Below are 27,111 nucleotides of genomic sequence, written 5' to 3' on the forward strand. Positions count from 1 at the left end.
ACAACCATTATACTCCCCACAACTAAATGGTAATCAACAGGTGCTCATTACATTTCCCAACATTTTGAGTGATTGAAGACAACAGATTATAGACGACCACGCATAGGTGCCGTTCAAAGGCGTTCACGAAAACCGCGAGGTCAACAATACTCAATGCTATTTTACATTTGAAAGTTGTGAAATACACTGCATTGTACATAGTTCAATATATATTCTTTAAATTAGAGACAGAGACAGCTCTTGTATTTATGTCCGCTTAGAATAGAAGAGATAAGTAGCTATCTCTTAAGAGAAGTTAGTTTTTTTTTTCATTCATTCATACAAAACAATTACACAGTTACATATATAGTACTATAAATGCGCCAAACTGGAGTAACCAGTTTATTGGCGCGCCGCTCTCAACTCTTACTTAATTAAATGTTTACATTTGTGACTTATATTCTATTGTTAGTAGAAAAAAAAAAGAAAGCATGCATTTATTTATGTTAGAATAGTTTTACATTTTACATTTTTTTAGTTTTTAGTCTATAGTATTTTTTAGTCTATGGGTTCCAAATATAGAAAGTTTCATCTATGTTTTCTAGAAGCCGAAAAAGTCCATAACTCAGGTACAAATATCTGAGTTAATTACACATATAAATGCCATTACCGGGAGTCAAAGCCAGGACCATCGGCTTCATACGCAGGGTCACTACCCACTAGACAAGACCGGTCGTCATATTGGCCACAGAATATATAATAGTACTAGTACAGAAGATTCACTCCCTAACAAAACACGACTACTAAGCGCAAGGCGGCGCGGCGCAAGCGCGTGCAGACGTCCGTTACATAGCGGTGTGCAGCAATGAGGGCTAAGGGGCTAACGCGTATGAATTCGCCGCTAGGGGCGGTAGTGTAGATGGTGGTCTTTTCCATAGTTCGAAATATCAAATGTCACTTGTCACTTCAATGACTGACAGCTGTTCTTTAGTCTTTTGGACCACCATCAACAGAGGCGCCAACTGGTGAGCAAAAAAACGATAGCCCTCATTACTATGGCAAAACCTCAAAATTGAGGCGGCCGCAGGTACTTGCAGCGACGCGACGAAATCGCGGAGTGAGATACGCCTGCTTTGGCTTCTGGTTGTGTGCTTCATCTAGTATGTACGTGATCTGTAACAGATGCGTCCATGCGCCCACGCATGATACAACTCTAGTTGCGCTTGGAGGTAATCAGTTTCGGATTATACTTTAGTGATTGTGAGAAAGAAAGATTATAACTGATATCCAGAATTAGGAACAGCCGTTTAATCAAACGTAAAAATTAAATTAGAAATAGGTACCTCCATTTCCATCCATCCATACATTCCATCCCCTCCATTCGCATCATCATCCATTTCGTGGCACTTTATCTTTTTTATGTTTCTCTGTTTTGTATAAATTTCTATTTGTGTGTGCTAACGAATAAATGTGGTATTTTCTATAAAAAGGGACCTTATTATCGATGGCGCTTACGCCATTATAAATGATGCTTCGATATAAATATAATGCCGGGTGACGCTGTGCGGCGTAAACGCCATCGACAATAAGGTCCCTTTTCATAGAAAATGCCCCAAATTATTTCTATTGTATAATATAATATTCTATTCTAATCTTAAAAGTCACGATTAACTAGTACCTACTAATCACATTTTATTTCTAATTTTTACCCCTTTTGATTAAGAACCTTTTGTGGAGTTTTTTTTATTACACACAGTAGTGAGCAATCAGTAAGAACATTAAAATTAAGGGTAAACTATAACCTTAGATCAACCATAAAGTAACTTTATTTAATAGACTTATATAGACCGTGATTACCTTTTGTATTGTTTTCGAGCTCCCAATATTTCGACGCAGTTACATGCATCTTGTTCACGGGTAACCCAAATCCCGGTCAATATTAGTCTAGTGAAACTAACCGTGAATCATTCAAAACTGTTAACTTTATTTACTTAATTTAGAAGAACACTTACCATTACTTAACATTACTTTTTTCCAAATTGACTGTAAGCGGCGAGTAATCAATGAATGTTCAAGAGCTCATTATATGGGGCATTTTCTATGAAAAGGGACCTTATTGTCGATGGCGTTTACGCCGCACAGCGTCGCGCGGCATTATATTTATATCGAAGCATCATTTTTAATACAGTTGCTCAAAAAGTGGTACTTTTTGTGGCTGCGTAGCGTGCGAGAAGCTCAATTTCTCGAACTAGTGCTTTTTACTTTTTAGTTCCAAACTATACTTTCGAAACGCAGTTAAAATTGAATTTAGCGCGGAGCAGGTACCAGGGCCTCATGAGTTATGAGTTATGAGGAGGTGTCGTTGACCAACCCGCGCCGGGCCGGGCAGCTCAAGTATCGCGGGCTGTATAGGTACTTTTGGTTTTGGTTTGGTTTGGTGGTATGATTCTACTAATGATATATTAATTTATTATTTTTTCGCAATTGTATTAAAAAACGTCGTTTACAACACGTGTGAAATGTCTTTTCACACTAGTTGTAAAATGTACTATTATAATGGCGTAAGGCCATCGACAATAAGGTCCCTTTTTATAGAAAATACCACATATTTTGTTTGTTTCCGCCCTTGGCCTGATAATGTGCTACTGCTTGTGATGGTGATGGTGCTATAATAGCTGCATAGCACCATCACATTGCCCAACCTCAAACAATAGATGCATGCAGGCACGTGTGTAAATAATCTGTTAAGAATTGCGACCTGCCCGCGCAGCATGGTTTCATTTTTATCGCCTGTCACTTTCGCACTTACATACTTGTTAGAACGTGACAGGCATGGTGTCAAGCGATATTAATGCGACCGTGCTTAGCCCACTGTAAAGGATGACTCACGTTAGACCGGGCCGGAGCTTCCGGCACTTCGTTTTCTATGGAAAACATCACGTGATCACCTGTCATGTCATAGAAAAGTAAGCGCCGGAAGCTCCGGCCCGGTCACGGCCCGGTCTAACGTGAGTTATCCTTAATGAAGAACATCCGGCTATACGAGAGCATTTTTACCCAAGCTCAAACGGAGACCTTCGCTAACGCTCTGACAATAGAAAGGATAAATTATTGAAAACCAGGCGTTTTTAAAGGTTTTCTCTAGCTTTTTAGGAAGTAATATCACTACATATAATCGTTACATGCACTTTCAAGGGACACAAGAGGTGAACTGAAAACTACCGCTGTGGCAGCTACTCTGCAACACAGCTTACACAGCAAATGCTAAGTCCATCCCTTTTGTCACACTATTGTTTGTTTATAACATAGATATAGATAGACCAAAGATAGATATAACTCCGTAATAGATGAATACAGTCTAAGGAAAAAACGTGCCTCGAAAATCAAGAAAAGTTGATTCTCGATCAGAGGGCGCTACTAGCTTTGGCCTACTGTCGTATAGATAGCGTTGACGGTTTCGTTTGTTATTTAACAATTTTAACGCATATCAGTGAAAGAACATGGGTCAAAATCATAAAAATAATTAATGCAAATAAAAAAATCATTTATCCATATTTAAATACATTTTATCGTATTTTTATAAATATTTATTTTTAGTTTTAAAGTGTGTCGACAGATGGCAGTGAATTTACTGGGGTTACAAAATTTACTATGACAGTACCGCTCTAGTAAGAAATTATGTTAATGTACTTAATTGTTGATGTTCTCCTGTTGAACATGTTTTTTTGTTTGTTTTGCTTTTATCGTCTTTGTATTCTTATAAGTGTGTGGCAATAAATTATTATTATTCTTATTCTCTTTCTCATGATACATAAAAGCGTTATAAAATGAAAATGAAAATATTTATTGGTAACAATTGTTACGTTATAAACTCTCATTAACCATTTCATACAATAGTTATTTGTTATACAAGGGTGCAAAGTTGTATTTTACCCGCGAGTGTTTCAACACACGAGAAGTAAAATACATTTGCACCCGTGTGTAACACAAAACTTTTCCCCTCACTACAGCGAGGAAAGTGCAACATCCATAGGCGTTAGATCATCTTCATCACTGGAATCACTAATTTTTTTACGATATTATAACAGAAAACACTAGAAATTCTGATTTTTACGTGAGTCGGTGAGAAGAACAGTAAAAATTTTGTTGACAATGTTGACATTTCTGTTCTGACGTATGAAACGTCAACCATGCGTTTTGAAATTGCATCGACTCAACTTGTGCGTTCAGAATTATATTTAACATCATTACAAAAAATCTAACGTTTCTTATGGAATTTTAAGGTTTATGACTTAAATTTATTAAATAAAGCTAAATTTGGTATTTTTTATTAGATTCTCAAACCATTTATTTAATGATAATTAATATCGAACGAACCATTATCATGAGCGTTTTACGTTTTGTTATCTGTCAAGCTACTTAAACACGCTCCATCCAAGGTCAAATTACTTTCCCCATTAGTGGATAAAATGCGTTTTTCCCCGCTTGTTTTAAAGGATAATAGACGGCTTTCCGAGCTAGTGAGGGGAAAATTCTTTTAACTCAATTGCCACAAAATGCTAAGAAATAAACATTATGTAGTAGACAATTAGACATTCAAAAACAAAATACAAACGCATTAATTAAGTAGGGAGTAATTAAAGATCAGAAGTTCATTACACTTTAGCTTCTTGGCCATGGCCTGATAAGATGATCCTATAATAGCTGCATCCTACCTGAGCATCACATTGCCCAACCTCAAACAATAGATGCATGTAGGTGATGTAGTCACGTGTGTGAGAATTGTAAGATTTGTAAGTATGGGCGGGTGACTCAGTGCTTGGTTTGAAGGTAATTGGGTATTAAGAAAGTGGAGGTGTGATTGATTTGTAAATTGTGTTGCTGGTTTTACTTTAATAGTTGTCTGGCTTTGACCTTACATGGTGAACTTTTAGCCTTTTTAGAGGTGTAGCTTTCGGATAAAGACTAGGTGTTTAGGTACACTCAGCATTAATAGTATATTATACAGGGTGGCTAAAAAATAAGTGCATTCCCGTTGCCAGGGAGGTTTTGGGATTATACTGAGCAACTTTTACTAGGGACCAACCACGAAAAATTCCCTCCCGTTGAAAATGGACCAGCCAAAATGTATAAAACAGCCAAATTTAATCCAAAAACCTCCCTGGCAACGAGAATGCACATATTTTTCAGCCACCGTGACCGTGTATATATCGTTGTCTGAGTACCCACAACACAAGCCTTCTTGAGCTTACCGTGGAACTTCGTCAATTAGTGTAAGAATGTCCCTATCATTTTTATTTTATTTATTATTATTATAGTAGTGGATGAAACAACGCTCCGAAAGTATCCGCCGTCCCGGAATTCTGTTCAAATATAGTTATTTGTTATACAAGGGTGCAAAGTTGTATTTTACCCGCGAGTGTGGAATTGAAACACGAGCAAGCGAAAGGATTCTATAGTTGAACCACGAGCGAAGCGAGTGGTTCTAAAATAGAATCCTGAGCGTAGCAAGTGTTTCAACACACGAGAAGTAAAATACATTTGCACCCGTGTGTAACACAAAACTTTTCACCTCACTATAGCGAGGAAAGTGCAACATCCACAGGCGTTAGATCATCTTCATCACTGAAGTCACTCATTTTTTTACGATATTATAACGAAAAACCCTGGAATTTCTGTATTTTTTCGTGAGGTTTTTAAGTAAAAAATTTTGTTGACAATGTTGACATTTCTGACGCATGAAATGTCAATGATGCGTTTTGAAATTGCATCGGCTCAACTTATGCGTTCAGAATTATATTTAACATCATTATTAAAAAAACAAACGTTTCTTATGGACCTTTAAGGTTTATGACATAAAATCATTAAATAAAGCTAAATTTGGTATTTTTTATTAGATTCTCAAACCATTTGTTTAATGATAATTAATATCAAACGAATCATTATTATGAGCGTTTTACGTTTTGTTATCTGTCAAGCTACTTAAACATGCTCCATCCAAGGTCAAATTACTTTCCCCACTAGTGGATAAAATGCGTTTTTCCCCGCTTGTTTTAAAGGATAAAAGACAACTTTCCGAGCTAGTGAGGGGAAAAATAATTAAATTATCTGACACAGTGTTCGACAAAATAAGACATTATATCTTTTTGTTATGATTTTAGAGAATTGTAAATACTTTGACTCGTAGTCTGTACCATGCATGTTAGGGATACTTTTCAGGAATGATTTAATATACGTTTGACCAGATCCATTTAAATAGAGTTATTAAAGACCGAAGGTTAAAATTATGTTATAATGGCCAACCTCATTGACTTTCGGGTTTTTAGATTCAAGATTCAAACATTTATTTGTTCAAACATAGGTAAGTTACAAGATAATCGCACTTAAACTATCGTGAGACATATTTCAAAATATTTATCAGTACGGTTTTTACTCACTATTATTTTTAGTCGCTTTGGCAGTGCACGACGAACAACCGCCGCGGACACTCGTGCCTGAGGATGGATTCCCAAAGAATCCGAAACATGTCGCCAAAAGCGACTAAAAATAATAGTGAGTAAAAACCGTACTGATAAATATTTTAAGTTACAAGATGTTAAATAAATATTTCAGTATCACTATGTCGTGCCTATTGGCATACAAATTCAATAAAAATACACACTAATCATTATATCACAGAAAAACAATAATAGGATAATTACTCTTATTAAGACAATAAGCAAATAGTCTTTATCAGTTAATTTGAAGTAATAATCTTTACTCCTAACAGTCCTAACGTTGTCCCGGCATTTTAACACAGTTCACTGAGGTTCAATGGGGTTAGATAGAGAAACTAATTCCAAGAATTTGCGTAAGTACTTTTTTTAATACAGTTGCTCAAAAAGTGGTACTTTTTGTGGCTGCGTAGCGTGTGAGAAGCTCAATTTCTCGAACTAGTGCTTTTTACTTTTTAGTTCCAAACTATAGTTTCGAAACGCAGTTAAAATGTAATTTAGCGCGGAGCAGGTACCAGGGCCTCGTGAGTTACTCGGAGGTGTCGTTGACCAACCCGCGCCGGGCCCGCGGCGGCCGCGGCCGGGGCGCGCACGAGTATGAAGGTATCGCGGGCTGCGGCAGCTCAAGTATCGCGGGCTGTATAGGTACTTTTGGTTTTGGTTTGGTTTGGTGGTATGATTCTACTAATGATATATTAATTTATTATTTTTTCGCAATTGTATTAAAAAACGTCGTTTACAACACGTGTGAAATGTCTTTTCACACTAGTTGTAAAATGTACTATTACAAGTCCTTATTGAGATTACTCCGGTTTCCTCACGATGTTTCCTTCACTAGTAAAATGACAGGTAAAATATTAAATGATCTTTCTTACATTGAAATTAAATATAATAACGAATGCCTACATTACATACTTTATTTACATACAAGATATATACAGTGGTACTGCGTAAACGAAATTAATAACTAGCTTAAATCAAATGAAACAATTATTTTAAACAAATAAATAGCTAAAATATAAAACTTGAAAACTAAAACTAAAAATAAATAAAACTAAGCTTAAATAAAAAACTAAAAACTATTTCTGCGGCACGGTGCCGTAATAGATGCTGGCAGCATTTCCTCGCTGTATCGCAATGCTTACTCTTTGTGCGAGGAAGCTGCCAGCTCTACGATCACTGGTGATGTCTACTATTCTTTTTGATAATTCCTTAAAAAGTGTAGACGCGTTTGGACCCCACGGGCCAAGGGTCTCGACACCAAAAGGTACGAAATCGTATTCGGGGCCGAGACCCCTATATTAAATCTAAAATAGGCACTTGAGTCATTGTATCATGGAATTCATGGATGCTGTCGGCATTTCCTCGCTGTATCGCAATGCTGATACGTTGTGCGAGGAAGCCGCCAGCTCTTCGGTCACCAGTTACGTCAACCAGACGCTTCGCGATTTCTGCAAACTACTTGTGCGCGCTGGGACCCCATGGACCTAGAACACGATATTTTTCCACGATATTAGTAATCAGTTACCAAAAGTAAGTGAGATTCTTCTAATGCAACCCACATGCCTACATCAGCTATTGTTTAAGGATTAAGCAATATATCTGATGCAGGTACTAGTGGGATTGTAGGATGCACTCATCTATTATTGGACCATCTCTCATCGGGCCAAGGCCAGCATTCATTTGAAATTATCATAATTTGATTATAGTTTAATGTTATTAACAGACAAGCACTTTTGGCTCTTGTGCGTTTACTTGGTTACTTAAGTTCTATTTGGAAGTGATTGTAAAATATGATCGCAATTGATTTTAGGATTGGGACAGTGTTCTATACTATCTATAGGTACGTATTCAAATACAAATCGTTTATTTACCAAATATTTTACAAATTGACATCACAGGTTGAACTAAACAAAAAAAAATAGATTTTACAATTATTAAGCTAATATCCATCGGCCCCAAACTAGGCGCAGCCTGTATCTCGGGAACCGGGTAAATACAATTTACTGAGAAATTTTAACAAAACTGAATATAATGGCCGTTGTTTGAACGAGAGATATCAAATATAAAATTTAAATTAATTTAACTACAAAAAAGTGCATGCAGGGAACAAAAAAAAAATACATACAATCAAAATAAAGCGTTCAGGAGAGACATGTGTAAGTGGAATTAATATTTTTTTAGGCGTGGTGTGTATTAAAAACATTATCAATTTCAAAATATGTAAACATTAGTAATTATGAATGTGAAAGTACTTGCTTATAATCTGTCGTCTGTTTACCTATTGAATTAATGTAAACGGAACCAACCCAATTTTCAGGAATTACTCGAGATTTTGTCTATTGTTCTTCTTCAATAAACAATTTAGATAACAATAAGATTAATATATAAACTAAATTATTTATAAAATAAAACTAAATTTAAATTAAATACTAATAGTAGTAGTAGGAGTGTTAGGGTCGGCAACGCGCATTTAACTCCTCTGGAGTTGCAGGCGTACATAGGCTACGGAGACTGCTTAACATCAGGCGGGCCGTATGCTTGTTTGCCACAGACGTAGTATAAAAAAAATACTAATACTAAAATAAATAAATAAAATGTATTATGGTATACCTTTGGGCCATGGTCATCAGACACCAGACAAGTTGTTAAAGAAATTTCAAATAAACTTGTAGCTGGGTGTCTGGCGATTTTCGAGCGGGCGAATATTTCGCTCAACGGCTAAGTCTGGCAATCCAGCGGGGAAACGATGCCTCATGCGACTTAGGTTTTTAATTATATTTATCTTGTAAATTTACTTTATATAATGATAAAGAACTATTTTAAGCAATTATGGTATAGGCATTATAGAGACATTATATATCCTTTTCCAATCCAACACAGGCGGAGCTGCGAGCCCAGCTTAGTAACTTATAAATAAGTTCTAAACTTCTAAAGTAGATTCACTTGCAATGCTACAAAAAAATATCGCTGAAAACAAACTTCGTGTAGACGAATGTAGATTCGAGCTAAAACCAACTCGACGTTTATCGAACGTAATCCCTTTTGGTGAATGTCGTGAAAGCAACTTGATATCAACATCAACACTTAGTGGCTGCCAAAATAAAAACTTTTAGTAGGTACAGTCGACTTAACAAATATCATTTATTAGTACATTGTGATACAAGTGTGCTACGTTGGTTAATATTTCGCCTCGTGTGTTACAATAGTAATATTGTTATAAGAAAGCCGATGTGTGTAAAATGACCAATGCACACGTGTTTCATACGACGTCTTTCAACACACTTGCGAGGAAAAAAAGGAAACTTTCATATTAATCAAATTTTAATTGTTAAAACAGTTAGTACAAGTCTTGCATCTGTCAATCTGTCATACTGCCGGCCGCGCATCGACCCTGCCACTGGCAGACTTACTTTTTGCCTACTGAGATACTTACCAATTTTCATAAGTTAAGTATTTAGGTTTTATAGTAAAATAAGTATTATTTTAGATGACTCGTAGAAAAAATATTGTATGCAATAGTGATATAATCAAGCTTTTCAATCTCGACTCAAATGCTTTCTATTATATCACGATTGTATAAAATACGATTGTGAACTCTCGACCGTATACCTACCAAGTAGTTTTAATTTACGTAGCTGTACAAATACTTATCGGATATTTTCAATTAGATTGTGTTTTACTAGACTTGTATTGAACGGGATATAGACCGTGATTACATTTTGTTTGTTTTTTTTTGTTTGTTTATGTCAACCGTGAATCATTCAAAACTCTTAGATTGTGTTTTGTTTATGATAAATTAATTCTCATCTTGGAAATATACGTTTCTATACTAATCGCTGTGGTTGCAAACGAAGGCTTACACGCTGAAGGCGGGCTGCGGTTCAACACTAATAGAAAGTAGAAAGGTATTATGTGGCGTCTAATAATATATTGTCTATACAAGCTTGAATTTCTACGTGTTATTAAACAGTGTTAAAAAGGGCTGGGAAAATTTATCGTAATGTGGCAAGGATCTAGAAATATTAAAGTGTACTGTTACTGTGTACGTACCCAGGGGCGTAGCTAGAGGATATAGCGCCCGGGGCAGTCACCAAATTTGCGCCTCCTGACGAGTGACAAAAGTTTCCCTGCTGCTGCCTTTTGCCCATTTTGGCGCCCCCCCCCCCCCTTCGATGGCGTCCGGGGCACTTGCCCCCTCTGCCCTCCCCTAGTTACACCACTGTACGTACCCACTAACTTGTTAAAACTACTTTTTATGAAACGTCAAAACGATTCGATATTATAACAGCCGCGAATTCGTCCAATCTGCGTAAAAGTGTTGTTAAAAACTTTCAATCCCATTTTTAACCTAATTACACATCATTCTTTGTTAACTTATTAGTGGCACTGTTTTTAGTGTTCCGTATAAACTTTGTTCAAGGAACACGTATAGGATCACTTCGGTCTTGCAAATCAGTTATTTTTTTAGATATTATTATTGTTTTCATTGTCGTCGTAGCTTGAATCAAAAAAATCTTGGTTATGGGCCTCGGAACTTCATTTCATATGTACCTACGGTATTTTAGCCCTCTCCTAGAGGTGCTAGAGCACGACTCGAGAGATTTCCTATAAACAGAGTATGCCTATACGATGCCTTTGCCTTTTGCATTTATAATTTTAGTATGGATATGGATTGAACCTTATGTTTTTGTTACTTACTTAATTTTGAAATTATTTCTACTACCTAGTTAGTTTTAGTTCTAGTTTTAGTTTTACCAGGCCTCACTGAAAAACAGCGTCAAGTAGTGTGTCCTAGGATTCCCTTCGGGACATTAAGCTGAGTGAGGACCTTTATAGCACAATTCTGTTCGTCTATACTCTAAATGAATCAATGTTTTGTGTTCTTTTTTGTGCTAATAAATATTTCTTATTCTTATTAGCGATTTGACACATAGGCTTCTACAGACGTTGCTTTGTAACAAATGGCATGAGATTTAAGATAATTTCTGGCTAAGTAGGAGCAACGAATTCAATCGATGGACCAAACGCCGCAATGCAATGCAGTTGCAAATTTCGGTGACATTTGAAGAAGTCAATAGGGGGTCCCTTTGTTTGACATAATTATTGAACGAATGTATTAAACTGCAGTTGTGTGGAATCCATATTGTATGGGAATCACGAATAGGAAGAATCGCGTTTATGTTATCCATCGCATAATCCATATTGTCCGGATATATATTAGAAAGAAAGAAAGACAGAAAGAAAGAAAAGACATTATTGTAAAAACCTTCTACCAACAGCGCCACTTCAGTTACAAAAAAGAACTTACTCACTAAACACTTAAAGCTAGGTACAATGGTAGTTATAGAAAAAGGAGTAAGGTAAGGGTTAAGGAATTACAACAAATTTTGGCGCCGCTATAGTGGCTACAAAAGGACGATATGCTCTGGTATAAATAAATACCACAGCGCTGGTTTTCTGTGGAACCCCGCCATTGTTATCATTAGTCATAATTCTGTAACCGTTAACTTTCAGGATTTTCGTCAGGTTATCCTATAGATAAGTTAGGTTAGGTTTGTTTTATGGCAATCCTGAAAAGTTACGCGTTTCTGAGAAAAACCAAATTATGACTAACGAAAATGTGAACAAACAATACATTATGACTTCAAACTATATGGGAAACAATAGAGACCCCAATATATCACATGGCAAGTGCAATGTCCAGCAGGTCCACAACCGGCATGCTCGGTGCGCGGTAGGCTGTAATTGTCACTGAACCGTTTAGCGATAGTGCGTATTAACGGCGCGGCCCAAGCCACAAGAGATAGTCTTGTGAAGAGCTAAGTTACCTCAACTTAAAACGCTGATTATATAGGAATCAGTGGCGATGTGTTTATAGCTGTCTATTCCCACCGGCGTGCATTTTTTGCATGTTGAGTACTTTTACTATACCTCACGAAAAAAAATTAAGTCATTTTTCACGTTCCGTTACGTTACTGACAGCATGGTCGCGGATTTTAATTATTGCGCCATTTAGGGTTCTACATTGATTGTTCGAGGACCTTTTTTTTAATACCACGACCACGACGATGGCAAATACGTGTGCGGTCCCGCCTTGCAATATAAACACAGTAGGTACACGTGCGTTGCCTACCCTAAAAATTAACCAGGATTTCTCCTTACCTTAGGAATTTACCTAAACTCAGAAATTAAGCTCCGTAATTGTACAAAATACCTACAGCATATTACGTACTAAGTAGGTACTTAAGTACCTCATCTAAAAAAATCCTATTCCTAATAATAAATGTGTGTATTATAATATTTATAAAATATGTAACTACTTCAAAATAAAACAGAAATGGAGGATAAAAAAACCGTAAACAAAACATCCTTAAAAAATCTATTTAAAACTGAGACATTTGAGGCAATAAAAATCCTAGATTCCGCTACCGCCTATGCCCCGCTCGTGCGCACCCGCGCGTAGCGGGCGAAAGTGCACGCGTCGATGTAACCACAGCCCTACTTACGAACCGTGTTTAGGTACACACTTAGACAACCATTTTAGTTAAACATTATTATCGTAAACTTACAATAGTTGATCTTCATAAATCTTTATTTACATACAAGATATATACAGTGGTACTACGTAAACGAAATTAAATTAATAACTAGCTTAAATCTAAAATAGGCCCTTGAGGCATTGTACCAAGGATGCTGGCGGCATTTCCTCGCTGTATCGCAATGCTGATACGTTGAGCGAATAAGCCGCCAGCTCTTTGGTCACCAGTTACGTCAACCAGACGCTTCGCGATTTCTGCAAACAATTTGTGCGCGCTGGGACACCATGGACAGTTTCAGTTATATTAATTTAAATATAAGTATTTAAGTTTTATTTTGCAAAGATTCGTACGAGCGTACGACATTCACTTTTAATTGAATATAAGAATAATAGCGTTTATGTAAATAAAGTTACAATAGTTATTTGTTATACAAGGGTGCAAAGTTGTATTTTACCCGCGAGTGTGGAATTGAAACACGAGAAAGCGAAAGGATTCTATAGTTGAACCACGAGCGAAGCGAGTGGTTCTAAAATAGAATCCTGAGCGTAGCGAGTGTTTTAACACACGAGAAGTAAAATACATTTGCACCCGTGTGTAACACAAAACTTTTCCCCTCACTATAGCGAGGAAAGTGCAACATCCACAGGCGTTAGATCATCTTCATCAACTGGAATCACTAATTTTTTTACGATATTATAACAAAAAACTGGAAATTCTGTACTTTTACGTGAGAAGATTTTAAGTAAAATTTTTGTTGACAATGTTGACATTTCTAACGTATGAAATGTCAATGATGCGTTTTGAAATTGCATCGACTTAACTTGTGCGTTCAGAATTATATTTAACATAATTATTAAAAAACAAACGTTTATTATGGAATTTTAAGGTAAAATTAAGAGATATCAGACAGCAATACTTTCATATTCAATATTAAAATCATTAAATAAAGCTAAATCTGGTATTTTTTATTAGATTCTCAAACCATTTATTTAATGATAATTAATATCGAACGAACCATTATTATGAGCGTTTTACGTTTTGTTATCTGTCAAGCTACTTAAACACGCTCCATTCAAGGTCAAATTACTTTCCCCACTAGTGGATAAAATGCGTTTTTCCCCGCTTGTTTTAAAGGATAAAAGACGGCTTTCCGAGCTAGTGAGGGGAAAAATATTTTCTAATATATTTAACAAATTACAAGCGTCCTTTGGCTAATTTATCAATCAATCAATCAAACTTTTATTGGTAAAATAGAAGTATTTTATATGTCAACACATTATTATTATCTTATACATAGAACATTACTTACACATTTCACAGGAATAATTATATTAGGTACATTATTATTTTTGGTCAAATTATTTTTATATGAATTATTTACTGATTTATATTACATTTAATTATAATTATACATTTTAATTAATTCGGTTTCAAAAAAAAAAAAAAATTACCGAAAATGTACATCTGACCTCAGAATTATGGATAGACGCGAAAAACCGAAACATAATGTGTAAACAAAATCTAATATTGTCTTCGGTTACCGCGATATGATGAAAATAACTGTGAATTTGTCAAACTATTATTTTACATGTCCACGATGAAGGTGTTTTGACTGCGACAACCAAAATTATCTACAATTTGGGCCACATAAGGTCGCAAACAATAGTTTTCACACACATTATTGTAATTCGGCGACCAAGGCTGGATCCTTGAAGTTAACGCTCAGGGGTTGGCGGGGTTAGCGAAAGAAATTGTCGCTTTGAAACCAACATTCTTTTCGTTAGCTTGCAATAAAATGTGGCTTTCCATGAGAAAAGGATACTTATGCTTCATGTGCAATAAGGACCTTTATATCAGAATTTCTGTTGGTTTTTTTTTCTTATACTACGTCGGTGGCAAACAAGCATACGGCCCGCCTGATTTTAAAATAATTCAGAACATTGAGTAACTTATACTAGAGCGGTACTGTCATAGTAAATTTTGTAACCTTAGTAAATTCACTGCCATCTGTCGACACACTTTAAAACTAAAAATAAATATTTATAAAAATACGATAAAATGTATTTAAATATGGATAAATGATTTTTTTTATTTGCATTAATTATTTTTATGATTTTGACCCATGTTTTTTCACTGATATGCGTTAAAATTATAAATAACAAACGAAACCGTCAACGCCCTCTATACGAGTGTAGGCCAAAACTAGTGGCGCCCTCTGATTGAGAATCAAATTTTCGTGATTTTCGAGGCACGTTTTTTCCTTAGACTGTATCCATCAATTACGGAGTTATATCTATCTTTGATTCAGAATAATTCAGAATGAATTTCAGATAATAAGGACCTTATTGCACTTGAAGCATTAAGGACCCTTCTGTATGGAAAGCCACAATCTACAAAACAATGAGAAACGCAACAATAAGGATCTGCATGGGAATGTTATATAAAAACAAGTTTAGGTAAAGAAACAGTTTTAGATATTCGTATAGTAGGTAAAAGGTAATATACGTGGCCCGTTCCAAAATTGCATGTTTCAAAATTTTAAGTGGTTTAAGGCGGTTCCCTGAGCCAAAAGGCGAAAAATCTCCTTATATGATCATGTTTTTATAAGAGGCGTTGATATTCGTAGACGTGGAAAAAATATATGTAGTTCTTGACTATATTATCTTTAATATCATAGCTTCCGATACACGAATTATGACACTTCGCTCGATACAATTAATTCCCAAAGTAACCTCTAACTCGGACTTTTAATCCAACTTTACTCGGTTATTTATTATGTGATACTATAAACAAAAAAAGAAGAAAAAACAATCTTAACTTAAATAGTAATTTCATAGCTTTCGAATTTCGATATTGTAGGGTAACGTTTTTAAAATAAATAAAAATCGACAAAATTCGATCAAAATGGACACTTGGCGCGCATGCTCTTTCCCGTTCTTTCTTGCGAAATGTGACAGAGACAGCGTCAAACCGATGGTACGGCCTTAACTAAACAAAATACTATTAGCTTAGTTTACACAAAAAGTTTACATTTTGGCGGGCTAGGGTATAACCTATAAGACGCAAGTTTTTGAGTTGTTTGATACGTTCTACAACATATGTGGTATTTTCTATAAAAAAAGAACCTTATTGTCGATGGCGCTTACGCCATTATAAACGATGCTACGATATAAATACAATGCCGCGCGACGCTGTGCGGCGTAAGCGCCATCGACAATAAGGTCCCTTCTCATAGAAAATGCCCCATATAAACCTCTAATAGGCTTCAATACTAATTGTTACTAATGAGGGCTAACGCGTATGAATTCGCCGCTAGGGGCGCTAGTGTAGATGGTGGTCTTTTCCATAGTTCGAAATGACAAATGTCACTTGTCACTTCAATGACTGACAGCTTTTCTATAGTCTTTTGGACCACCATCAACAGAGGCGCCAACTGGTGAGCAAAAAAACGATAGCCCTCATTGTGCTATTTTCAATCAAAAGAATACTTATTGTCGGGTGTCAATAAGGCGTTATTTCCATACAGCTTCAATTTGAAATCAACCTTATTGACAAGCGACAATGTGGTACCTTTTGGTTGAAAATGTCTCAATTGTTGTATACTTAATTCGCCTGTAGGTAAACTTTGAATCATATCTCATAACTAGGCTACTAGGTTTCAATATTCACAACCGAAACTAAACGACCAATAAGCTAAATTCTAATTACCCGCAATTCGTTCCATATCAAAAAAGTGTTCACTCGACCGTCTCGATCAAGGTGATGGCTCCATTATACCGCTTAAGTATCAATTAGTTGAATTATCGCATTTTGCGGGCAATCAACTAATAAATAACTGCATAATAAAACTATGAAAACGGATTATATCGCGTATATTGAATTTATAATACATCCCGACGTTTCGAACCCTTTACAGCGTTCGTGGTCAACGGGTGACTGAGGAAAAATTACAAAGTGCAAAAATACCCACATACTAAAATAATGAACAATCATAGACTACAAACTTTAAGGCTGGTTGTACATGCAAAATCAAAATAAATTGTAGATGTAAATGCAAAATAATTGTAGTGTATAACTAGCCTTATGAACCGATTTTGCATGTACAACCAGCCTTAAAGTTTGTAGTCTATGATTGTTCATTATTTTAGTATGTGGGTATTTTTGCACTTTGTAATTTTTCCTCAGTCACCCGTTGACCACGAACGCTGTAAAGGGTTCGAAACGTCGGGATGTATTATGAATTCAATATACGCGATATAATCCGTTTTCATAGTTTTATTTCATAAGTAACTATCGCGGTAACCGTAGACAATATTAACTGCATAATGTTATAATCGCCGTAATTGGTTAAACATCTCGTTTTATTTCACTTTCGCATTTAATTGATCCGTTTAATTGGTTATTGAATTTGCTTGACTTTGACCTAAATACTTTTACTTTACCAATTAACATGAGCTTATAAGATTTGTATTGTGTGATTTGTATGTTGTAGTACTACTACTAAACTATTGTATTTGATTGTATGTAATTGTATGTTGTTGTAGTACTACTATTAACACTTTATTGCACAAAACAAGTACATAACACAGAGAGAATACAGTAAATGTGTACAAAGGCGAACTTATCCTTAAGGGATCTCTTCCAGCTAACCTTATGTTGTATGTATGTTAGCTTGTAAGGTATGTATCTATGGACCTTATTTAAATGCCTAAAAATAAATAATATTATTTGATTTGGTTTACATATACTCCCATATTAATCACGGAAGAGCGGTGCCTCCCAATACGGGCAAAAATATTGCTTACCGGGAGACACCATCCCTCAAATTATATGGACTCTGTTTTATAAAATAAAGAATTTTTGTATTTTTTTTGTATTTTTTTGTATATTATGCATACCATAATATGGTTTCCATATTAGCGTACTCCCATCCACTCACAACCCCTCTGGTTATTACCATATCAGTTTATCTGATAATTGTTTCCTGCATCTACGTTCAATCACACCAAGTGACTTCAAAAAACCGGACAAGTGCGAGTCGGACTCGCCAACCGAGGGTTCCGTACTTTTTAGTATTTGTTGTTATAGCGGCAACAGAAATACATCATCTGTGAAAATTTCAAGTGTTCGATGTGTTGTCTCTCTGTCGCACTTGTAAATTCGTACCCACGTAAGTATAAGGCGACAGATTGCAAAATCTCAGTTAGAAAATATATTTTTTAACACCCCCCCCCTACCCTTTGTCGAAATTTGCAGCGATCAAGCAACCCCCTTTGTCCAAGTTCGCCGTAGCGCTGGTCAACCCCCCCGAGGTCACTCGATACTCGCCACTCGAACCGTCACGAGCTCATAACTATTAAACTATGAATATGAACCTAATACGGATTACCTATACATGCGATGTGGAACACTGGAACATTACTTTAAGAGGCTATAATAAGTAATTTATTAATAAGTTACTATTCTACCAGTGTCGCTTACGAATGACTACACCTTTCTGAGTTCGAATACGATTTTTCTGGTTTTTTTTTAATATTTCGGTTTATATGTCTCCAACGTATGTAACCCCACGCATGTCAACCACTAGGCCACTCGAGTTAAGTACCGACTTGACTCGAGTGGGTTGAAATTATATTGTAATAAAATAATTAGATTCGTTTCCCAGTTATCGTCGGCTAGCTATACTTTTTTTTTTACACACACGAAAGTTACAAATTGTAAATGTTTACTTAGGTGATAACTGTGACTTAAATTAAACGTGTGGAAGAAAATTAGCTTTCGAATATTTTTTTATACCGCGCTTACACGCACATACTCGTAGCAAGGATAGAATGATATATAATTAATAATTCTAATGTTACTTTTTTTATTCTGTATACTTATAAAACAATTAGTGTAAACATGCTCAAGAAGATTAGATACCCATAACACTAAACTGTACGGTTTTAAATTTCTTATATCCATGCATGCATTATATGCACGACACTTCGCATATTTAAGTAAATAACAAAAGAATAACCTCACGCATAAAGTAAATCATGTACGAAATCCCACGCACCATAATTATGAAACAATCACCCAACGTCCGAGTCATCAACTTTGACTCACTTTTGACTTCTCAAACTTGACTCACTAGGTCACTACTATCATGTTTGACTCACTACTTCGCCCATAGTGAACCGTAACTACAAAATGACGGCGAAAATCAAGGTAACAAAGAAAATAAAGAACAAATAACATCCGGCAGAATGGGCGTTTTTATACTTTACTGTCCACGGCAACGACACGATTTATCATCATGTTAAAACAGCTGGCCTAGCCAAGGTGACAATCGCTATCGCTTCGACAACGAAACGCTTTGTGTCTCTCTATCACTCTTCCATATTAGTGCGACAGTGACAGTTGCGTTTCGATCGCTACGGAGCGTTAGCGATTGGCGTGTTGGCTACGGGGCCTGGGCACCTAGTAGAATCCTTTTTGCACACTGGTGACTGGTCAATGTAAAAAAGACTGTCACGGACAAGCTCTTTCGTCTCTTTCTCTCAGGGGCTCCCTGGCGCCAATCCTTCAAGACCTTCGATCTGAATCCCTTAGTTTTCTAATGTTTTTTTGTAGCTTATCATATTAACAGGAACGGCTTTAACTTATGTAATTATAGTATCCCATATTTACTTCAAAATTCATTGTCTTCGAGATATTTGGCATCAAAGTTGAACAATTTTAGGCGAAAAAAGTGTTTTTCTGGCCATAACTTTTGTGTTAATTAGTTTAAAATTAAAATTTTTGACCAGTTTTTAGAGACGTCAAAACGAACCCAAGTATGTAGATTTCGTATATGTAATGTCGTTTACAGCAATCGAGTTACGAAAAAAGTGTTTTTTAGCCGATGTTAAAAAAAACATTAAAAAGTAAGTTTTTTTTTCAAAATCCGGCAGACAATAATGGAGATAAAAGATTGAAGAACCGCCGTAAGATAGCCGTTTGTCTTATAATTCTATCTGTGTAACGGCTCAAAACTTGTCAAAAATCGATAAAAACCGCGGGGAGCTCCTTCAAAGGTAAATTCGCTATTGTTAACCTTCATCGTCTTCTCTCTGTATTAAGGTTAAATAAAATTTATTGCTAGGAAGTCTGTCATACATAGGGCAAGAACTCTCATATTTGTATACCTACGTACGTCGTACGTCGCACAGACACGGTCAGAAAGGAAGGCCTTCCCCCCGTCTGCTCTACTTATATAATACCGTCAGTGGCCGAGCACATGATTGACGCGGCAGTATCTCCCCGCGAGATAGGTTACCCTCGTCTTTTGCTAACTGTATGAATTAAAGGGGATGGGCAGTCTATGTTTTGATTGATTATTTTTAATTATTTTTAATTCTACTTGTAAATACATAATATGGACTATTTGTCTGCAATAAACGATTACAATACAATACAATACAATATGTCGCAGCGAGATACTCTCGCGCCAATCATGTGCTAGCCCGGCTGTAAGTGACGCATATGACGCATACGCAATACGCACTCCATGCGTACAAACGCTGAGGGATCCAGCTAACATTTAAGCAATTGAGAGAAATAAATATAAATAAGTAACTAACTGTATGCAGGTTTACATTATCGTGGACATTGACGTTTATCGTTGTGATAAATCGTGTCGTTGTCGTAGACGACCACGCTAAAGTATCGAATCGAATGAGTTACTGTCTTTAATTTGTTTGTGGAACTGATAAACACGAGGGTTATTTAGTGAGCACTTTTGTTTGGTTTGGGAATTACAATTAATTGAGTGACGATTTAGTTTAAAGCGTTTAGGAAATGAAGAGTAATTTACAAAATTAGCTTAGTATGAAAATTCTTGGAAAAATCTCTTTTTCGAATGGTAAATCCTTTTCTGACTAAAATCAGAATAATTTAGGTTTTATGGCGAAAATAAATCGATAAATACTTACAAACTAGTTATTTTTAAAGTTTGTAAAGCAGGAGTAAATATGCTGCTACTACACCAGTGGGTTTCAGCTTAGGCTCAATTTTCTGACATGAGACAAGAAAGTTGATCGCTGTCAGAATGTCATTTAAAAGTCACAGGTATTACCGGTGTCCATGAGCGACGGTAATCGCTTACAATGGCGATTCGTCTGCTTGTTTGTACCTATCATAAAAAACTGTTGTTGATTAAGTACTATTACTAATAATGCTTAGGTACTATAAGAAACTAATTAAGTACTATTGAATCTCCTAAACAGAAATGTTTCTTCTCTTTCAGCGTGGTGCCAACAGCGAAGCGGAAAAAGGAGTCGTCTTTCGCGATAATAGCGGAGACACCCGTCTCGTCCCGCCCCTCCAGCCCGCGCTCTCTTCCCATCGAGACCAGAACGGGAAGAGTCTCACCCTTTAAAGGTACAATCAGTGGCGTAGCGTGAACTAATCTGACGAGACGAGACCCTTTTCTTTCACTGTGCCTGAAGCCCCTGAGGGGGTCTCGCGCGAGAATGTCACTTTATAAAAAAATTGTTTTTATATCACATGTATTTTCTCTCTCTATCGATCTCGTTAAACCCCAAATTCTAATCACTTAGGTACATAACATTGGAGTAACACCATATCAAACTCTCTGTTTTCCCAGGACGAGGCTTCAGAGAAGAGACATCCCGGCACAACACCCCACGGACCTCCGCGGCCAACTCTCGCGTCAACTCTCGCGCAAACTCTCCAACGCGCAGGCGCACCAACTCCCTCTCCAAGGCGGACAAGATGGCTGCCGCCACCCTCGCCCCCCTCCCTCTCAGCAGGCCGCACTCCCCCCGCAACTTCCTCAAACAAAACATAGAAGAAGTCAGAGAATTAAGTGAGCTGAACAGAGAAAAGCATGAAGCCGAAGCAGAACAGAAAAGAATAGAGGAAGAAGCGGCGTTGTTGAAAGAAATGGGAATTCTGGATAAAAATGCAAGCGCTGAAGTTATAAAAAGCGTTGTTGGCTCTAGAACTACATCAAGATGCAGTTCACCTAATAAAATCAATTTGAAGAGCAGATCGAGTTCTCCAGTAGCTATTCTTCATTATGAGAATATACCTGCTGATAGTAAAGAGTTTGTTAATGAGACTGATGGGCTTGCTAAACCTGTGACACATATGTCTAGAAGGGTAGTGTCGAGATCGCAACCGCAGTCTAACAATGGATCACCTCAGCATTCTAAAATCCCTAAGAGGCAAAGCTCTGTTTCACCTAAAAGAACAGTGACCGTGCGCGATATTTCAAACTCAAGGAAACCTGTTGAAAGTAACTTAAACAGGAGTCAGAGATATATGTCAAATAGTACAAGCAGCATACATGAGACGATAAGGATTGGAGGAGGAGCGCATGACAAAAGGTATATGAGTAAGAGCACTCAGCATTTAAATGTAACTCCAACTGTCAAAGGAAAACCACCGATTTCCCCCGGAAGGGGAGGACCTCCTCCTTCCAACAGGCTAATCAATGCTAAGCGATTGTCGCCCATCGTTGGGACTCCTAACAAAAGCCCCACGGAAGACCTGAAACCAAGCTCTGCCAAAACGCCAAAACCTTCCCCGTTAGCCAAGAAACCAATCAAAACTGCCGGTAATACGCCTGCTACATCTAGATTGAATTCTAGACAGCCTAGCAGAACTGTAAGCAGAGACCCTAGCCCGGAGAAAAGACGGCCACTCACTAAAGTCTCTATTTCCTCTAGACCTCCATCTAGGCCCACTCAGACGAAACCCGTGAATAGGACATCGAGCACTCGATTGACACAAAAACCTAATGTGACCAAACCTGAAGTGAAAAAACCTATAAATAGAACGAACAGCATGAAAAGTTTAATCAGAACACCCAGTACGAAAACACTAAATGAAAAACCACCCTTAGTTAAAAGGGAGAGTAAAAGAGATATCAAACCTAAAGCTCAATCAACTCCTAAACTAAATGAAGTCGGTGTAAAGAAAGACCCTGTGAGAGAAGAAACACTACGAAGTGCAAAAAGAGAACCTGCGAAAGTTGAAAAAGCTAAATCTGCTACCAAAGATAAGGTTAAAGACAAAGTTGAAGAAACTAAAATCGAACAGTCCGTTGCAAATTCTTCGACGGAAAAAGATGACGTTAAGTGTCAAGACAATGAAACACAATATGACAAGATAGTAAATGAAAATGGTGAAATAATACTTTTAACGAAAAAGAGCGTTATTTCAATGACAACTGCTGCTATAACTGCTCAGCCGTTAGAAGTTGTCACTACAGTAACAAACCAATTACCAGCTGCTTTTGAAAAGGCGAGAGAAAAAGGTATTTTTGAGAGACACAGTTCGAAGGACTCACTAGCACCTAAAGATGAAGACAAAGAAAGAGAGAAAGAGAAAGATATCGCCGAAGAAAACAAAAATACTGAAGATAAGCCTGAAGAGAAGAAGGCGCCAAAGCCAGCTAAACCTGAAAAGAGTTCAAATTTCATGGATGATAATATCAAATTTAAACCTTTACTGCCGCCTTACACTAATCCCCAAGTGGAACGAGTGAGACAAAAGATAGATGATATCCTTAAGACACCCGAAGTTTCTACTGAAAATATATTAACAGCTGCTGCAATAGCTGAAAAAGAAGTTAAAAGCAAGGCTAAGAACTTCGCAGATAAGACTAAAGACGAAATAAAAGAAGCTAAAAGTGAAATTGCAACTAAAGCAGCAAATGCTAAAGACGAAATTGTAAAAGAAAGTGACAAAACAGTTACACAGATTCGTTCTGAAGCGACTAAAATTGTAGACAGTATTATAACACCAGTCGAAGAGCCTAAACCAGCGGAAAAGTTTGAAAAAGCCAAAAAAACTATAGAACCTATAGTTATGGTTGTTAACGAGAAAAAACCGAGTGAGGTAGTTGAAACTATGAGCGAGACGCTGGTTAAAGGAGAGCCGGAAGTGGAAGTGCAGAGTTCTAATCTGTCCTCTCCCGGGAACAAGATGGCGGTGCAGAGCAAGATGGCCGACGGAAACGATTCTGACAAGTCGACACACAGCAATGGAGGGTGAGTTTATTTGCTTTTTATATGTGACCTTGTTTTAGAGTCCGCCAATGTAACTCTGCACTAGGCGGTTACAAAATGAGGCGCCAATATATACGTCATATGTGTACTCATATTTCATAAGAATTTTATGTTGGCACTATCACACTGTCGCTTACCAAATCCGCTCCACTTATAGCTTAGTAGTGGAACTCTATTGTTTAAACATTCCCTTAATTTGAACTTAACCTTAGGACGTACAAACTAGAGAAATAAACGTATTTTACAGGACTGTTAATTAGGTACGTTACGTTTATATAAATCCGTACACATCATAGATATGCTGTATAATATTTTTCTACAAATTTAGTGCGAAAATGTCTGCAACATCGGTTAGTATCAATCCTTTATACTGAAACTAAATTTGAAATACAATTACATTAGTATGTGCCCTTAAATGACATGTTCTTTACCCAATTAACCTGAGGACAGTCGTCGTAATCTAGAAATTAATTAACAGCATTAAAATTGGTACATATCAAAGATAGATATAACTTCGTAATATCCTCTTTGGTACATATTAAACAGTAATTAAACACGGAAATAAAACAAAAGGAAGTTAAAGACAATTATTCCACATTTTATTGCGCAAAGACAACTTTCTTCCTCTAGAGTGTTTTCTCTATGCCTATTAAGTTAGTGAAAATGCCCCAGAGAGTGCGGTCTATTGTCTGTGGGCTATCGTTTTCATCAAGGTAGAGACTAATAAATAGTAAAGACATTCACGCTAGATTAAAAACAAGTATACGAGTAGATACATATTTGTGGTGTAAACACAAAGTAGGATTATGGTGGGGTTCATAAATTACCTTCCGTTCCGAGTCATCCGACTAGCTACGTTTAGGTAAGTATACTGCCGGTAAAAAATTGGGAACACTGCCATCTTCTTCGCTTCATATTGGTTCGGCCATTGCCATTATTATTTTACTGCAGATTTTAAGAGCCGGACTCTACGCATGTGATTTTTATTTCTACAATATCCCAATAAATATTAAACATATCTAAAGCAAAATATTTTGTAAAGTTCTGTTATAATATTATGTTTGTACTAACCCTAGATTTAAGTATAAAATTTACATTAATTGTATAAAACAAAATTAAGACTACTTATAAAATAAAGGCTTGCTATCGCGATACAGCGCGGGAATGCTGCCTGCGTGATGGGCACTTTGCCAAGAGGTCAGGGTTTGTTATAGGGATTTTTATTTTTTTTAGGTAGGTTTAGTTTTAATCGTTTTATTTTATAAGTAGTCTTAATTTTGTTTTATACAATTAATGTAAATTTTATTTATCATCTTTTCAATAAACCTAGATTTAAGTATATGTATGTTACTAACACATTATGGACTTTTGTTCGAAAATAAATTATTATTGATTGATTGATTGAAAGCGATTTTGTAAGGTAGTTTCGCTTAAGATGGGCCTGTTTTTTAGCTTGCCTACTTTCAAAATTTCAAACTTGGAAAAGATGGCCCAATGTTTGTTTTTTATTTTTTTTGTCTATGGTACTACAACAAACATGGACACAAAACTTGAACTCATTCACACTTGGAAAAGTGAAAGTTGGGGTGGGTTGGGAAGTGTTGTTGGAAAAAATAAAAAATAAACATTGGGCCATTTTAATAGGCGCAAGTGTAGTTTGTCAAAGGACTGTCTCATTTCTAACATAGACAAAGAGAATCATACTGTCTTTGTCTTACACTAGTACTAGCACCCAAAAGAAAAGGATGAGTATTTTTTTTTGTTCTTTTTCACTGACAATTTGGTTTCACCAAGTATAACTTATATGTAGGTTGAGAATCTTTATCATTTATATGTCTCTGATAAAGGAATTACACTGTTTGTCTGTGGTTGCGCTCGGGTGCAGGTGGAAAAAGATACTTAAATTGTTCGTTCGCGGCAGGTGCACAAATGTTAGATGCTACTTCAAGGGCCCATGCTAGAATTTTAGAGTTTAGAAAAGAAATTTCGTTACCTGCACCTACACGAGAATGGTAGAGCAATAAAGAGGCAGATAACGTTTTTCGATTTTTCGATGTTGACGGTATTAAGGATTTGCCACACTGGATGCGTCTGTGGGCAGCGGTCAGGTCAAACTTCAACTTCAACAGTCAATGTTGTTCATACATGATGCGGGTTTGACCTGATCGCTGACCGCAGAACGCATCCAGTATGGCAAATCAGCAGTACTCTGATGTGTGTGGCCTCACGCTATGATCTTTACCTATACGAACGTATGATCGGAATTAGGCTACGCTATGTATATTCTGTACCACCGTCGTCGCATTAAAATGTCCATTTGTAAACCTTATTCCAACGTCATAAGCTCTAACAAATATCAGATGTGTTAGTTGGGGGCAGTGCCGTGACCGCAACGCATTTACATATCGCCCTACCACTCGTCCTGACGAGTCAGCCGTCAGCCCTGGCTGACGCATAATTTGTACAAAATGCTTTGTAGGGCTACCATGGCCTAACCAAGTGACTTATCCATCCGTTCATCCCGTTCTAAACAAAAGCAGTATAAGAATAAGAAATTAGTGTACGCGCATAGTACTCCAACTCACGCTACAACGAACCGGGCTTGGGCCGGGGCGCCCGACACTTCTTTTTCTATGACAGCTGACGGTGATCACTTGATGCTTCCTATAGAAAACTGAAGTGTCGGGCGCCCGACCCGGGCCCGGACCGTTGTCGCGTGAGTCATCCTTAAGCCTACAAAATAACGCCTCAAATTGTTCTAACTTCTAGATCGTTAATTTCGATATAGCTTGAGAAGGGTTGAATTTTATTTTTCCGGACATAGAGTGTCAATGACTGCTGCCTAATTTTCTTTTAGCGATTATATTTATTCGCAATATGCCGAGGATCTGAAATTACATTAGCAAGGAAATTATCGACCCAAATTACTTATTAGATTAAAAATTATAGGTAATGTAAAAGTTCTCGGTATCGGGCTCAGCTCCATTGTGCTGATATATTTTCAATTTCCGCTGCGTACGTGTATGGAGGCCGTTC

The 27,111-nt window shown here is 36.8% G+C and overlaps 1 protein-coding gene across 1 annotated transcript in view; it reads left to right on the forward strand.

The window, feature by feature from the left end:
- Positions 1–27,111, forward strand: part of LOC134751864 (protein stum) — an 82,412-nt gene that overhangs the window by 37,286 nt on the left and 18,015 nt on the right. The window contains exons 3-4 of the mRNA XM_063687382.1: positions 21,285–21,418; positions 21,645–24,057. Coding sequence (XP_063543452.1) covers positions 21,285–21,418; positions 21,645–24,057 — 2,547 coding nt within the window. The remainder of the gene's footprint in view (positions 1–21,284; positions 21,419–21,644; positions 24,058–27,111) is intronic.

This window comes from Cydia strobilella, chromosome 23 (assembly GCF_947568885.1).
Source record: "Cydia strobilella chromosome 23, ilCydStro3.1, whole genome shotgun sequence".
NCBI classification, from domain to species: domain Eukaryota; kingdom Metazoa; phylum Arthropoda; class Insecta; order Lepidoptera; family Tortricidae; genus Cydia; species Cydia strobilella.